Source organism: Octodon degus, unplaced genomic scaffold, assembly GCF_000260255.1.
Source record: "Octodon degus isolate 3935 unplaced genomic scaffold, OctDeg1.0 scaffold00236, whole genome shotgun sequence".
In the NCBI taxonomy this organism is placed as follows: Eukaryota; Metazoa; Chordata; class Mammalia; order Rodentia; family Octodontidae; genus Octodon; species Octodon degus.
Genome location: NW_004524812.1, coordinates 3,074,700 through 3,087,928, shown reverse-complemented (window position 1 = coordinate 3,087,928; position 13,229 = coordinate 3,074,700). Strand labels below are relative to the sequence as shown.

Here is a 13,229-nt window from a genome sequence, read left to right as displayed (position 1 = left end):
CCTGAATCAGCTGGGTGGGTCTTGCCTCTAGCCTCTTTGCAGGGAGTTCTGCTGAAGGGTTCCGTGCTGGGCCTGCAGCCTGGGTCAAATGAGGATCCCCAGCCCCGGGTCATCTCACTCACTCGCCCGGCCTGTGCTCTGGGTCTGTTCAGGATCCCGCAGCCCGGGTTTCTCACTCACTGCCGGGCCTGCGCTCTCTTCATTCTTGATCAGACAGTTCTTTCAACTTTTCTCTGCCGGCGACCGCCTGGGCGCCAATCCCATCTCCAGACCTTCTGACTGACCACCAGGGATCACTGTCTGGAGATGGAGGAGCAAACAGCACATAGCATGGTCCTGAGAAGTTGTGGTCGAGTGGGACCTCTGAAATGTAATGCAGATTATGCAGAGTAGTTATGTGGGCGCATTTGTTTTTTTTAATTTTTATTTATTTTTATTTTTATTTTTTGGCAGAACCAGGGATTGAGCTCAGGCTCTTGCACTTGCCAGGCAAGCGCTTATTCTACTGAGCTATCTCCCTGGCCCTGTGGGCCCATTTGGGCTTCAGAGAGGTTCCTCTGATGACCGCAGGTACCTACTGCAATCCTGCCCAATGCTGTCACCTCACTCACTCCCCTTTCTAACTTCACTCTCGTCTCCCCTGCAAGGTGGGATCTGTGGTGACTGTTCTATTCACCATCTCAGACATCGCATACTGTCGCTGCGTTGTCAGGCCAAACACCATCACCCAGCCTAGTGGTGCCATGTCTGAGGACACCCTCACAGAGCCCTGCCTGTGACCTGTCTTGACCAGAAATCTACTGTCCTGTGATGTAGTCGACATCTCTGTCATTCTTGACCACTGCCCAAAGGACAGATCTTTGCCATGTTCTCTCGAGATGGAGGCTTGTTTATTCGCACTAGAAAGTGGGGTCCACGTCCTCGTGGTCACCGCTGAAGCTGTTGGGCCATTATCCACCTTCTGCTGACCTCTTTGGAAGCCCTTACTGCCCAGATGGGCCACACTGTGGACACTCCTTCTTGTCGCTATTGTGGATTGATATCCTAGTTCTTTCCTCCTATTCTTCAGAGACTTGGTCACCTGGTTGTAGCCGTTACCCCTCCCCCACACCGCGTAGGTTCAGATTGTCACTCTGCAACTCACAAACTATATGACCTTGCCTTGCCTCATAAAGGGCTGCCTAGTAAATGCCTATTCTTCCTCCTCTTTGGTGAGGTCTAGAATCTCCCAGGAGTTTGGAGTTTGGGGTCCCTCTTCTGGGCTTTCACTGCATGTCAGCTATCTCTCCACTTTTGTAGTTTTTGCATTGTATTGTGTTTATTTATTTGCATCTATTCCATGCAACCATAAGCTTCCAAGAGCAAGACTTCATGACTTTGTTTCTGAAATCCCAGGGCCCCCATACAATAAGGGGAACAGAGGTTGCACAAATATTTATTAGGTAGGTAGACGCTTAGACATGCAGGTACTGTCTGTCCACAAAGAGGCACAGAGCAGACATTCCCATGAGGGTCTGATTGGTGAATGTGAGTTGAGGGGCTTTTGAAGGTACTTAGATAATTTTTACAATATTGTAGTTCTTCACTACTGTCATCTTTATAACTTCATTTGCATTTTCAGCAGAAAAACAAATAAGGAGGCAAATTCCCAGCTCCGTATGCCCAATTATAAGATGATGTCTCTGTTAGACTTGTGCCTCATGGTGTTATTACTACTTCTGCTGGCCTTCCTTTCAGTATACTTTTGCTATCCCAACCCCTGCTCTGCAGTTGAAAACGAGGCCCACTGCGACTTTGTGAAGCTGCGTGAGATGCTGATTCGGGTCAACATGGAGGATCTTCGGGAGCAGACCCACACCCGGCACTATGAGCTGTACCGCCGCTGTAAGCTGGAGGAGATGGGCTTCAAGGACACTGACCCTGACAGCAAACCCTTCAGGTATGGCTCCCACCAGGCCAGGCCAGACCAGCTTGGCTCTACCATCTAGGTGGTGTGGAAGACTTTTCCTCTGAGAATTGAAGAATCAACGGGCGAGGTGAGGTGAGGGTGCTAGCTATGGCAGCAGGGTAACTCGCCAGTCCTGCTGCCCCTGTCTTGTCAGCCTCACATACCTGCTAGGAGCACCGTGGAGCGGGCAGCGAGGGAAGGGAAAGGGCCCAGAGGAGCAGCACAGCGGATCTCTTGCTGCCCCTCACCCCACCTACACAGCCAGCCTGAGTCAGCTGTGATGAAGGGGAGTCCTGGGAAGGGACCTGTTCCACTGAGTGGCAGTTAGTAACTGTCCTCTGCCCCATTCTTTGACCAGGCTACCTCTACCTGGTCAGTTTTCTTCTAGTCTGTCCTTTACCCTCCGCATTCTTAAAACGAGACAAGAGGACTGAGGTGTGGCTCAATGGTAGAGCAGTTCCCTAGCTTATGTGAGGCCCTTGGTTCCACCCCCAGCATGGCAAGAATAAGAGACAAAACAAATAAAAAAAAATGGCCAGGTGGCAGCCACTTTGGGACCAAGATAAGAGGAGTTATGTTCCCTGCGTTGATGCATACAGACTCTTCATTTGCGGTCTTTCATGTTTGCAATTTAAGTGTAAGTTGTGTTCTGGCCATGGGCTAAGAAAGAATAAGCACTGACATATTTCTCGAATCAGAATCTAATCCTACTGATTTGATTTGAAACTGTCTCATTGGTATTTGTTTATCAATAAAATTATGGCAAAAAAAAAGAATCTAAGATGCTTTCAGAGAAGGCGAATGATTTTAAATCAGTTTATTAAGCAGATGGGAGTGGCAGACCAATGTGAAGTGTCTGACGCTATGGGTGAGAGGTGACACAAGCCCTACAGTTAGTGGCTTGCTCTCCTTTCAGGAGATGTCAGGCATCAGTAAGCAAGTGAGGGGGATGTTTGTGGGCACAGCGAGATTTCAAATGGTCTGTGAGGGCCCACAGTACCTGTTCAAAGTGGAGAGCTGGCCTGGGGCAAAGCACGGCTGGTGCTTTGGGGCTGCAGTGGCAGCCCAGCAGCCTCAGGGCCCTGAAGGGGCAGGTGGGCCCTGGGCCACAGGAGCACCTGGGCTGGAGGAAGGCGTACGTGTATGTCTCAGTGGTGGGAGCTCCCTTGACTGTTCTCACCTCTGACAGCTTTTAGCTGCCTCTGTGGGGAAGAGCTGAGCTCTAACTGGCCTTTCAGTCCTGTCCTGTTGTCCTTTGCTCTATCCTGCATACCTCTGTTGCTGAATCTCGTCCTCCTCTGAGGGCCCCTTTCCACCTTCCCTATAAACATTTGCACCCTAAGAAACCCCCAGTGCCCTGCTCATCTTTGGTACCGGCCACTCACTGTCAAGAAGCCTGGCCCTGACAGGAAAGAGAAAGAGCTGCTCTGTGTTTGCCAGCCTCCACCCTCCTTTCTTGTGGTGTACTTCTCAGCCCAGTGCAGGCTGGCTTCTTCCCCCAGCTCTCTATGGAACAGCAGCACTCACAGACTTTGGGTCAATTTCACTGTGACCTTTGAGTCCCATCGTCCTTGATCTTATTGCGCTACACTTAATACTCATCCCCATCACCTCCTTGCGCTGCCATCCGGCCTTGGCTTTTCTGGTCCTGGCCTGGCTGCCTTTATTCCTCTCTTTCCCTCTCCTCTCACTCTTTCTTCTCAGCCTTCTTTGCAGGTTTGTTTTCTTCAGCTTCGCTCTTTAACTGTTCCTAGGGTCTCTACTGCTCCCACTCTGTCTTCTCTTCGCAGCTAGTTCTCTCTCCCTTCATAGCCCTAATTATCTACCTGGAAGTAGATACCCCACAAGCTAAAATCTTACTAGCCATTTCCACGCAGACATCCCATAGAAGCTGCACCAGAAACTTGAGCTAGTCACTGTCAGATTCATCGCTTCTCCCTCGAGCATTTTCCTCCTCCAGGGTTCCCCACTGCACTTGACAGTGCCACCATCCACTTGGGGGTCTGAAGCAGAAGGCAGAGCCATCTTTGCCTCCTCCATAGTCCTGCCTCCCCTGCTGCTTCTGCAGCTCCCTCCACTCCCTATCATCCCATCACACGAAGATCCTGCCAGTTTGTATGGAACTGTTGCAAAGTGTCTCCTTCGCAAAACAGCCACAACACTCCTTTCACTTTCTGGTTGGCTCAGCAGGAACCACCTGCTTAAGCCACGCAGTGGGTTCCACTTACTTCTTTCACCTGCGCTGCCATCCCTGGAGCCCAGTTCCTCCTCTTCCTCACCAAGCTACCTCGTTTCTTGAAGTGTAAATCCTTTTTTTTTGTTTTGTCAGAGATGGGTGTGTCATTATTATTAGAGAAGCTGTATTTGGAGAAGTTTGTTTGTTTGTTTTTGGCAGAACCAGGGATTGAACTCAGGCCCTTGCACTTGCCAGGGAACAGCTTATTCTACAGAGCCATCTCCCTGGCCCTGTATTTGGAGAAGGTTTTAAAGGACCTTTTCATACTTGATGCCAGTTCAAATATTGTAGGTACTTTAATTGAGCAAAATAACCCAATATACTCCACTAGTCCGTAATAGTAGTGGGTTATCCGTAGGACTGGCAATATCAGAAGTTGTTTGACGTGAGCCTTTTACAGCTCAGCATATTAATATGGCTTTACTTTTTATACCTTGTGGTTACTTTCTATTAGTTCAATGAGAAAAAAGTTTGTACTAATATTGTTTAGACAAGGTATCATGTCTGCATCTTGTCCTCTGAATACTACAAAGACAGCAATATGTAATATATTAATTATTGTAACTGTCCTACTAACCTGTTTTGAAACTGTCTCATTGCTATTATTTTCTCATTAAAATGAATAAAAAATTAAGAAAAAATAATATATTAATAGTAGAGAATAATATTAATAATAGTTGTCATAGTTATGCTTTCTTTAGAAGAAACTGGCCGAAGTATAACAGATTAAAATTATGAAAACCATAAAAAAAAAAGGAAATGTAAATCGAGGCCAGGGGTGTGGCCCCCAGCCCAGGCAGCTCCCACTAGACTGTGAGCTCTCCAGGTCAGGCATGGAAGCTGTTGCTAAAGGTGCCAAGCAACTAAAAATGTATTAGTACTGAGTTGAGCACAGGTTGGAGACACAGAAGGTTGAAGTAGCGAGATAATGCAGGCAGCTTCAGATCCAGGCCTGGCAGTACAACACAGTGGGAAGGCCCACATGAAGAAATGGGAGATGCGGCTTCTGGTCCCAGTGCTGCCTCTAATTAGCTGTGTGATCTTTAGTCACTTCAACTTTGCGGGACTCAGGCTCCTCGAGCGGAAAGTGAGGTTTGCCCCATGCCCCTCAAGCAGCCCTGGGAGCCTGCTCTCGTGTCCCAAGGCAGCTGCCCACCACTTTGGCGTTTGGTTTGCACCATCTCTGTCTGAACTGGGGAAAGGAGGATGGTGGAGCTCAGGGGCGGGGATGCGCAGGGCCAGTGTTCATGGAGGAGGAGCCAGTGAGAGTGACGGAATTAACCTGACCATGTTTGCAGTTTACAGGAGACGTATGAGGCCAAAAGAAATGAGTTCCTAGGGGAGTTGCAGAAAAAAGAAGAGGAGATGAGACAGATGTTTGTCCAGAGAGTCAAAGAGAAAGAAGCGGAGCTTAAAGAAGCAGAAAAAGAGGTAAATGTGAGTGCAAGTACAGGCAGGAGAGCCAGGAGGCCAAGCTCGCCTGGAGTCCGTGGCAGGGGCCTTGCAGCCATAGGAAGGAGCCAGCCACAGAAGCTGGCTGGCCAGGGGGCACTAGGAAATCGGTCTCACTGACCCTTTGTGCCCCAAGGTCAGGATGTTTTCCCATCTTGTGTTAATTTTCCAGAGCCTCTCCATCCAGTATCACAGCTAGTAGCGGCATCGGTATTTTAAATTGACAAAGACTCATAGTATATATTTATGGGGTACCACATGAGATTTGCATATATGTAAAAATTATGGAATGATTAAATGAAGCTAGTTAACATATTTGTCATTTCATATGTTTATCATTTTTTGGTACAAACGTTTAAAATCTACTATTTTAGCAATTTTGAGTTATACAATAAAATAAATTTATTATTTGCAGAAAGGGTGTTGAACCCAGGGCCAGATGTTAAGTCACTCTGTGACAATGAACTATATCCCCAGCCCACATTTGCTTTTATTTTTATTTTCTTTTAGTATCAGAAATTGATACCAGCTTTTTTTTTTTTGTACCAGGGATTGGTATCAGGAATTGAATTCAGGACCTTGCATTTACCAGGCAGGTGCTCTATTGCTGAGCTTTATTCCTGGCCCTCTTGTTTTTAATATTAAACTGGATTTCACTAAGTCACCAAGTTGCCCAGCTGGGTTCTTCCTTCAGATCCTCCTATGCCAACCCCCCCTAGAGTTCTGGGATTATAGGCTTACATTGCCACCACCGGCTAATGTACCGTAAAATTTAAAACTCCTTTCCTCACTCTCATTAGACGCATTTCAGTGCTCACTCCTCCTGTAGCTAGTGGCTGCTGTACTGAACCAGCACAAATACAGAACATTCCAACAACACAGAACGTTCTGTCCACCAGCACTGCTAGGGTCAAGCCCTTGCGGTAACGTCAAGTGCAGGCTGATTAGTTTCCCCACCCTGGGAATCTGGACCTCTGGGGGGGTAACTGATGATTTTCTCAGCTGACCTGTCCCGTTCCACCTCTGTGATGGCCATGAGGAAGGCTGCTTCCATGTGGTCCTGGGTAGTTTTCTGAAACCTAAAACAGAGACATCTGGGGCATTTCCCATTCACTTTGATATTCAGTTCCATTGCAGAGTTAAGGCGCTATCTGTGCAGCTCTAGTGAAGTTTTAAAATGAGGTTTGAGGGTCTCACTTACACAGGTGCAGTTGGTCCTCTATCTGTGGCTTTGCTTCGCAAGCCCCAGATTCACTAGCATAAGGTGCAGGTTGGCTACATCAGCTGCTGCTTTACCTCTCTGGGCCACAGAACAGCCAACCACAAGGAAGGGAAGCGCTTAATTACTTCCCAAGTCTCCTCCACCTTTAATCTACTGTGACTCTTGAAGGTTGTCATGAAGGCCTGTGGCAAGGTTATTGATTTCATTTCAGTTTCACTTTTAAGGAGAAAACCATCACCCAACACCTTTAGGAGGAGAGGCCTCGGGGGTCTCCGAGGTAAATGAATCAAGGTTGCATTGAAGCAAAGCAGGGTGAAAGCAACTGATGGGCAGCCCAGGGATGCCCCTACCCCACATGGCTAGTAAAAGCTGATTTGGGTGGCAAGGCCTGTCATTCCTCCTACCCTACAAAGTAACAGTCCCAGATATCCATAGGAATCGGGCCTCCTTTCTGTGCACTGCAATTATTACAGAATCCTACATTTCTCTTGAACCCACAGAATAAGGTGAAACTATGCTTGCTGTGCTCTCTGGTCAGGGGAGTTTACACATTCTACTTGGTGACCATCAATTCCTCTTTCTATCTGATTGATTTAGCACAGCGAGTGCCTGAACACACTTGCTGTTCTTTGGGTCTCTGGTATTTTCAGGACAAGTTAAGCCTTCCCTTTGGTTAAAACTGAAGTTTCTGCACTTGCTCCATTTCCTTTGACCAGCTTTGCTAGTGCTGTAGTTTTCTCTGTGATCCATAATGAGCTTCTTGATTGCAGAAAGGATACTGTGAGCGGCTGAAGCATGAGGGTCACAAGTTCAAGCTCAGCCTGGGCAACTTAGCAAGACCCTTGTTTCAAAATGGGAAAAGAATGGAGGGAGGGAGGAAGGAAGGAAGGTAGGTAGGTAGATAGGTAGGTGAGCAAGTTGGGATGTATAAAGACGCTGGACTCAGTCCCCAGTAACACACACACACCTGCAGAAGAAGGTGAAACTATGCTTGCTGTGCTCTCTGGTCACACACACACACACACACACACACACACACACACACAGGGCAGGAGCTGTTTCCATGCTGGAAATGCCATTACATAATCCTGTAAAGACTGACTTGACCTTGGGCAAATGCCTTAATTTCTCATATTTTCTGTTTCCTCATAAGAAGGACATCATGGCCAAGTACTGTGGTGCTCACTTATAGTTTCAGCACTTGGGAGTTTGAGGCAGGAGGATCATAAGTTCAAGGGCAGTCTGGGAAACTTAAGGAGACCTTGTCTCAATATCAGAAAATAAAAAGGCCTGGGGATGTACCTCAGTGGTAGAATATTAGCCTAGCATATGTGAAACCCTGTATTCAATCCCTGCACAGCACAAAAAAAAAAAGAAAAGAAAAAAATGAAAATGACAAAGGACATAATATTGATAAGATTGTTATAACAATTAAATGAATTAATACGTACCGAGTGCTTATAAAAGTCAATGTTGGGCTGTAGCTCAGTAGTAGAGTACTTGTCTATCCTGCAGGAAGCCCTGGGTTCCATTCTAGCACTATGAAAAACAATGTAACAACAACACAGCTTATTTTTTTAAAGTCAATGCTTGGCCTGTCGTAAGCAGGTAAATGTTATAATATTATATGTGATATTATTTATTAACTTTCTAAAATAACCATGGGAATTCATTTAAAAAATATTTGATTTAGCAAAACTTATTGCTCTGGGGCTGGAGAAACAGCTCAGTAGAATAAGCGTTTGCCTGGCAAGCTCAAGGGCCTGAGTTCAATCTCTGGTTCGGAAAAAAAAAAAATCCTTATTGTTCCTTTACTACTTTAGGAGCACAGATTTTGAGGTAGTGGCAGGCCAGAGAAGCACCCACAGCACAGTGCCCTTTGGTACTATCACAGTAGTCCCTGGCAGAAATGTCTCCTGAGGTCCTGGGGTCCTGTAGAGTTGCAACCCTGCCCTTCTGCCAACCCTGGGCTGGGCCAGACTGGGGGCTGCTTGTGGAGAACTCTACAGTTTTGGGGTTGTTTTTTTTTTTTTTTTTTTTTAACTCATTTAGTAAACAGAAAGCAATTCCTAGAAACTGTTAAATTTTGTCATAAAGTAAGGATGGTAGATTACTTCACTTCCTCTTAGTTTTGGTGGTTTTTTTTTTTTTTTTTTTTTTGGCTTCTCTGTCAGCTGCACGAGAAGTTCGACTGTCTAAAGAAACTGCACCAGGATGAGAAGAAAAAGCTGGAGGACAAGAAAAAGTCTCTGGACGACGAAATGAACGCTTTCAAACAGAGAAAGACAGCGGCTGAGCTCCTCCAGTCTCAGGGTTCCCAGGCTGGAGGCTCACAGACTCTGAAGAGAGACAAAGAGAAGAAAAAGTAAGTAGTGGGCTGCTCTGGGTGGTGGGCTTCTCGCTCCTCCTGCTGCCCATCCCCTTGGGGCAGGACCTGGAGCCTGAAGGGCTGGAAGGCTGAGGCCAGGTATGAGCTATGGGCTGTTACGCTGAGGTGAGGACCCATCCCTAGGCTGTGTCCCTGCAGGACCTTTTTATTCCCTGAGTTAGGGTTTCAGAGAGTACAGTATGCCCAGCCCCTCTTTCTGGCTTATGTAGGAAAGCTCTGCAAACATGGGGTGGCTGGAGGAAGGGAAAAGAGAAGAAAAGCCAAGGGAATGTATGAGTACATGGAAGGAGGAAATGAGCAGTGCAGAAGCACAAGAAAGAGGGACAGAAGGAAGGGTGCAGAGAAGGTAGTGGAGAACAAAGAGAGTGCTTTCGCAGAAGCCTCTGGAGCTGGAGCCGGAGCTGGCCCTGATGTGGCATACAGGCCCACCTGCTGGCCCTGTGTCTCATGCGGCTCACCTCTCCCAGCCCTCACCATGCCTTAGTTGTCACTAGATGCGGCCAATAAAATTTACCTGCTACCACTGAAGGGGTGGAGCCTGAAGGGGTGGAAGGCTGAGGCCCTGACTTTTCACCCCTTTACTATCTGTCCCTCCTGGCTGCTTAATTGTGTCCAGTCTGGGGACCTGAGAACCTACTGGGGAGGCCTTAGGTGCCATTGCCCTCCCAGTCACCCTTCCTTAAGCTGGAGGAAGGATTTTTAAACCAATCTATCTTCCCTGGTACTTAGTAAGGTAAGACAGCATAAGCTACTGGTTACCACCGGGCCAGTAGCCCGACCTCCAACCCCATCTCTGCTCACTGTACTTACCCATTCCTCATATCAGAAGCAGAGAGGAGAAAAGCACTTCTGTCCAGACCTGCACAACACTAAAAAAAAAAAAAAAATGCCCCGGGGTCCCCTGGTACTGTGTAGTTGTTTGCACACTGTGACTCCCAAAACTCCCAGATGAAGGGTTTAGCAGTATTCTTACTGAAGGGTTCTCTGGATCCAAAAGATGTCTGTGGGTTCTGCCTTCTGCTTTCAGCCACTTGTCTGTGGACTCAACTTTTGGATACTTGCCAGAAGGCACATCTTCATTTTGTCAATGCCTGGCTTGTCACTTAGGAATAACACCATGCCGTTGTGCACTGTAAAATATTTCATATTTGAAAACACTCAGTTTTGCTATCCAGTCATTCATATTTGACTAACAAGTGTGTGACTTGAATGTTTTCACTAACTGGTCCAGAAACTTTCATGACTGAATCTTAACACTAACTGTCAGCTTCACTGATGAACTTTTTTTGCTATTACCTGATGGATAAAGTTCAACTAGCCAAATGAAAGTCTCTTTGGACACATCACAGCAATTTATCTGGCATGGTGTATTAGCTATACAAGCAGGAATAGCTTCCTATTTTTAAGATCAGAAAAAGTGAAATTTGAAAATTTTTTTGGTGTTGTAGAATAGAAAAACCTAAATTTATCTTTCAGCTCTAATCTGTTGTCTTCATAGTCCTGTGGGATTTGTTAACTCAATCCCTTGGGCAGTTGCAGTTCCTGTGCTTGTAGGAATTAGGAGATTATGTAGTTTGTTTAGATCACACTAACACTAAGCTATAAGTATTCCCTCTTTGAGATGTTTAGTAAATGCTCATGTCAGACCAAGCTTTCCCCTTGTTGCTTCAAAATGACTTGATTTCCCCCATTGACCCCAGCCGGAAGACCCTGTACAGGGTGACACCTCTCTCCATTCTCCAGAAATATTTGGGATTGCTGAGTGCCCAGGTCTGAGATGGGGGAAATCCTTGTTGAGAGGTGTCACCTCATATTATCAGCAATAAGGATCTAACAAAATAGCCTGTCCTCTTCCATACTTCTAGATGTGTGAGTGGGCCCAGGTCTGGGCTCTTTATGTATTCCATGAAGAATCAGTGAACCTTTGGAAGAACTATGTTTAAACCTGTGCCACTCTGTGCCCATAGTGATGGTGATGGGCTTTAAGTGTAGAAATGGTGGTGGGTGCTGTTCTTGAGAGATGGCGGTTGAATCTAATAGTCGCATACTCAGAATTTCCTTCGGCTGGCCTTACATAGATTAAGAAAAAGTATGATGTTTCAGAGGTTCCTACCAGTCCCTCCTCCCTCTTCCCCTCCCTGCTACTCGTGAGCTCTCTTGACCTCTAACTCTTCATTGTTTGTGTCAATTCATAATATTTTATTTCTTCTCATGATCACTCCATCTTCATCAGCTCTTACTGTTTTACAGTTAATTCTGCTGTTTGCTGCATGCTGCATGAAACCCAGGGTCCTGGTAAGCTTTATTAACTCTAAATAGAACTGGTAATGGCTTCTAGAACATATCTCCCTCAACCCTGCACCCCCTACACACATATCTAATCATAAAAGAAACGGCTTTACTGGGGTAGCTGGTTTCCTCTTGTGACTTCCGGTATGAAGAAATAGCCTGCTGTGGTTTCAAGTGTGCATGGTGAATGCTTGCTTGTGTGCCTGCCTGATCAAGGGAGACCCTGCAGGCTTCTGCCGCTGGAACACCTAGGCAGCATAAGTGGATGCTGTGGTCAATATTTCAGGTTTTGATGGGGGCAGTTTTTGCCCCTAAAGAGTGATAATTATTACTTTCAAGATTAATTAACTGTGGTAGCGCAAGAAACCATCCTGCACTTAAAAGCCTGCTCCTGCAGTATGTGTCAGCACTGACCCTCAGGTTTGAGAATGGGCGGAGGCAATGGAAATTTGCATCTTTCTTTCCCTCTGGCAACTCTTTGTTCTCTGAAGGGTTCAGGTTCTTTGTTCACTTTGGCCTGTACCTCCTAAAACCATAATCAAAGTGGAAGAAATTGAAAAGACTTCAGCTAGAAAGTCTTCCACGTAGTTCCCCAAGTGCCAGCTTCATGCAGACCTGCTAAGGAGGCAAGCAAGTAACTTCTGGTAGGAAGTATCACTGAAGACTAGGTGTTACGTCTACAGAAGCAAATAAAGCACTCACTGGCGTCACGTAGCTTCTAGGACTGAAAGCGGTGATTATAGGGAGTTACACGGAAAAACCAGTGATTAGGTCTCTTTTATCTACTCTGCTACATTCAGGTCATAGATAAAGAATATGAATGATTTAAATTTAATGTAATTGGGCTTATTTATTATTTTTAAACTTTACCATGGCAACTTTCAGACATAAAAAATGTTACAATGTAGCCCCACATATCCACGGCCTTGCCACCAAATAGCTGTCAATATAGAGCCAGTCCAGCTGAGCATGGTGGCACATGCCTACAAGCTGAGCACTCTGCAAGGCTGAGTCAGGATTGCAACTTTGAGCCCAGCCTGGGCATTTAGTGACTTAAAAAAAAATTATATAGGGCTGGAGAGATGGCTCAGTGGTCTAAAGCACCTACTTGAAACAAGCTTGGCAAAGCACAGGGACCGCGGTTCAATCCCCCAGCACCACATGCCAGCCAGCCCCGCCCCCTGGTGGGCTGAGCTGGCCACACACACACACACACAATAAATAAATGTAATAAATAAAAATAAATAAATAATTTTAAAAAAAATTATATATATATATATATATATATATATATATATATATATATATATGGCTAGGGATGTTGTTCAGTGACCAGTACCACAAAGAAAGCAAAACAAAAGTAATGACCAATCTTTTCAAACTTTTTCATCAATTTCTCCCAACCTGCTGGAATATTTTAGGATAAATCTATATCATTTCATCTGTAAATATCTAGTATGTATCTGTATGACATAATGATTCCTAAAAAAATACACCTTACTATCATGCCTACAAAACTAACAATAATTTGGTAATATAAAATGTCCAGTCAGTGTTCACAATGCACCAGATAGATGCTGCAGAGACCCTTTTCCCATTTGGTCTGTCTAGCTTGCAGGATCTGATCTGTAGAGAAGACTTCTCCCCACTCCCCCATGCAGTGTATGAGTTAGATGGAGAGCTTGCTGTTAGT

At 45.8% G+C, this 13,229-nt stretch overlaps 1 protein-coding gene across 5 annotated transcripts in view; it reads left to right on the top strand.

Annotated features, from left to right (window-relative positions):
- Sept6 (septin 6) overlaps positions 1-13,229 on the top strand; it is an 89,958-nt gene that overhangs the window by 69,954 nt on the left and 6,775 nt on the right. For 3 of the 5 annotated variants that reach the window (XM_004645700.1, XM_004645698.2, XM_023706014.1), the window contains exons 7-9: positions 1,771-1,939; positions 5,483-5,615; positions 9,033-9,223. In XM_004645700.1, coding sequence (XP_004645757.1) covers positions 1,771-1,939; positions 5,483-5,615; positions 9,033-9,223 — 493 coding nt within the window. Of the gene's footprint in view, positions 1-1,770; positions 1,940-5,482; positions 5,616-9,032; positions 9,224-11,497; positions 11,543-13,229 lie in introns of all 5 variants that reach the window. The other 2 variants (XM_023706016.1, XM_023706015.1) reach the window with 1 other exon arrangement.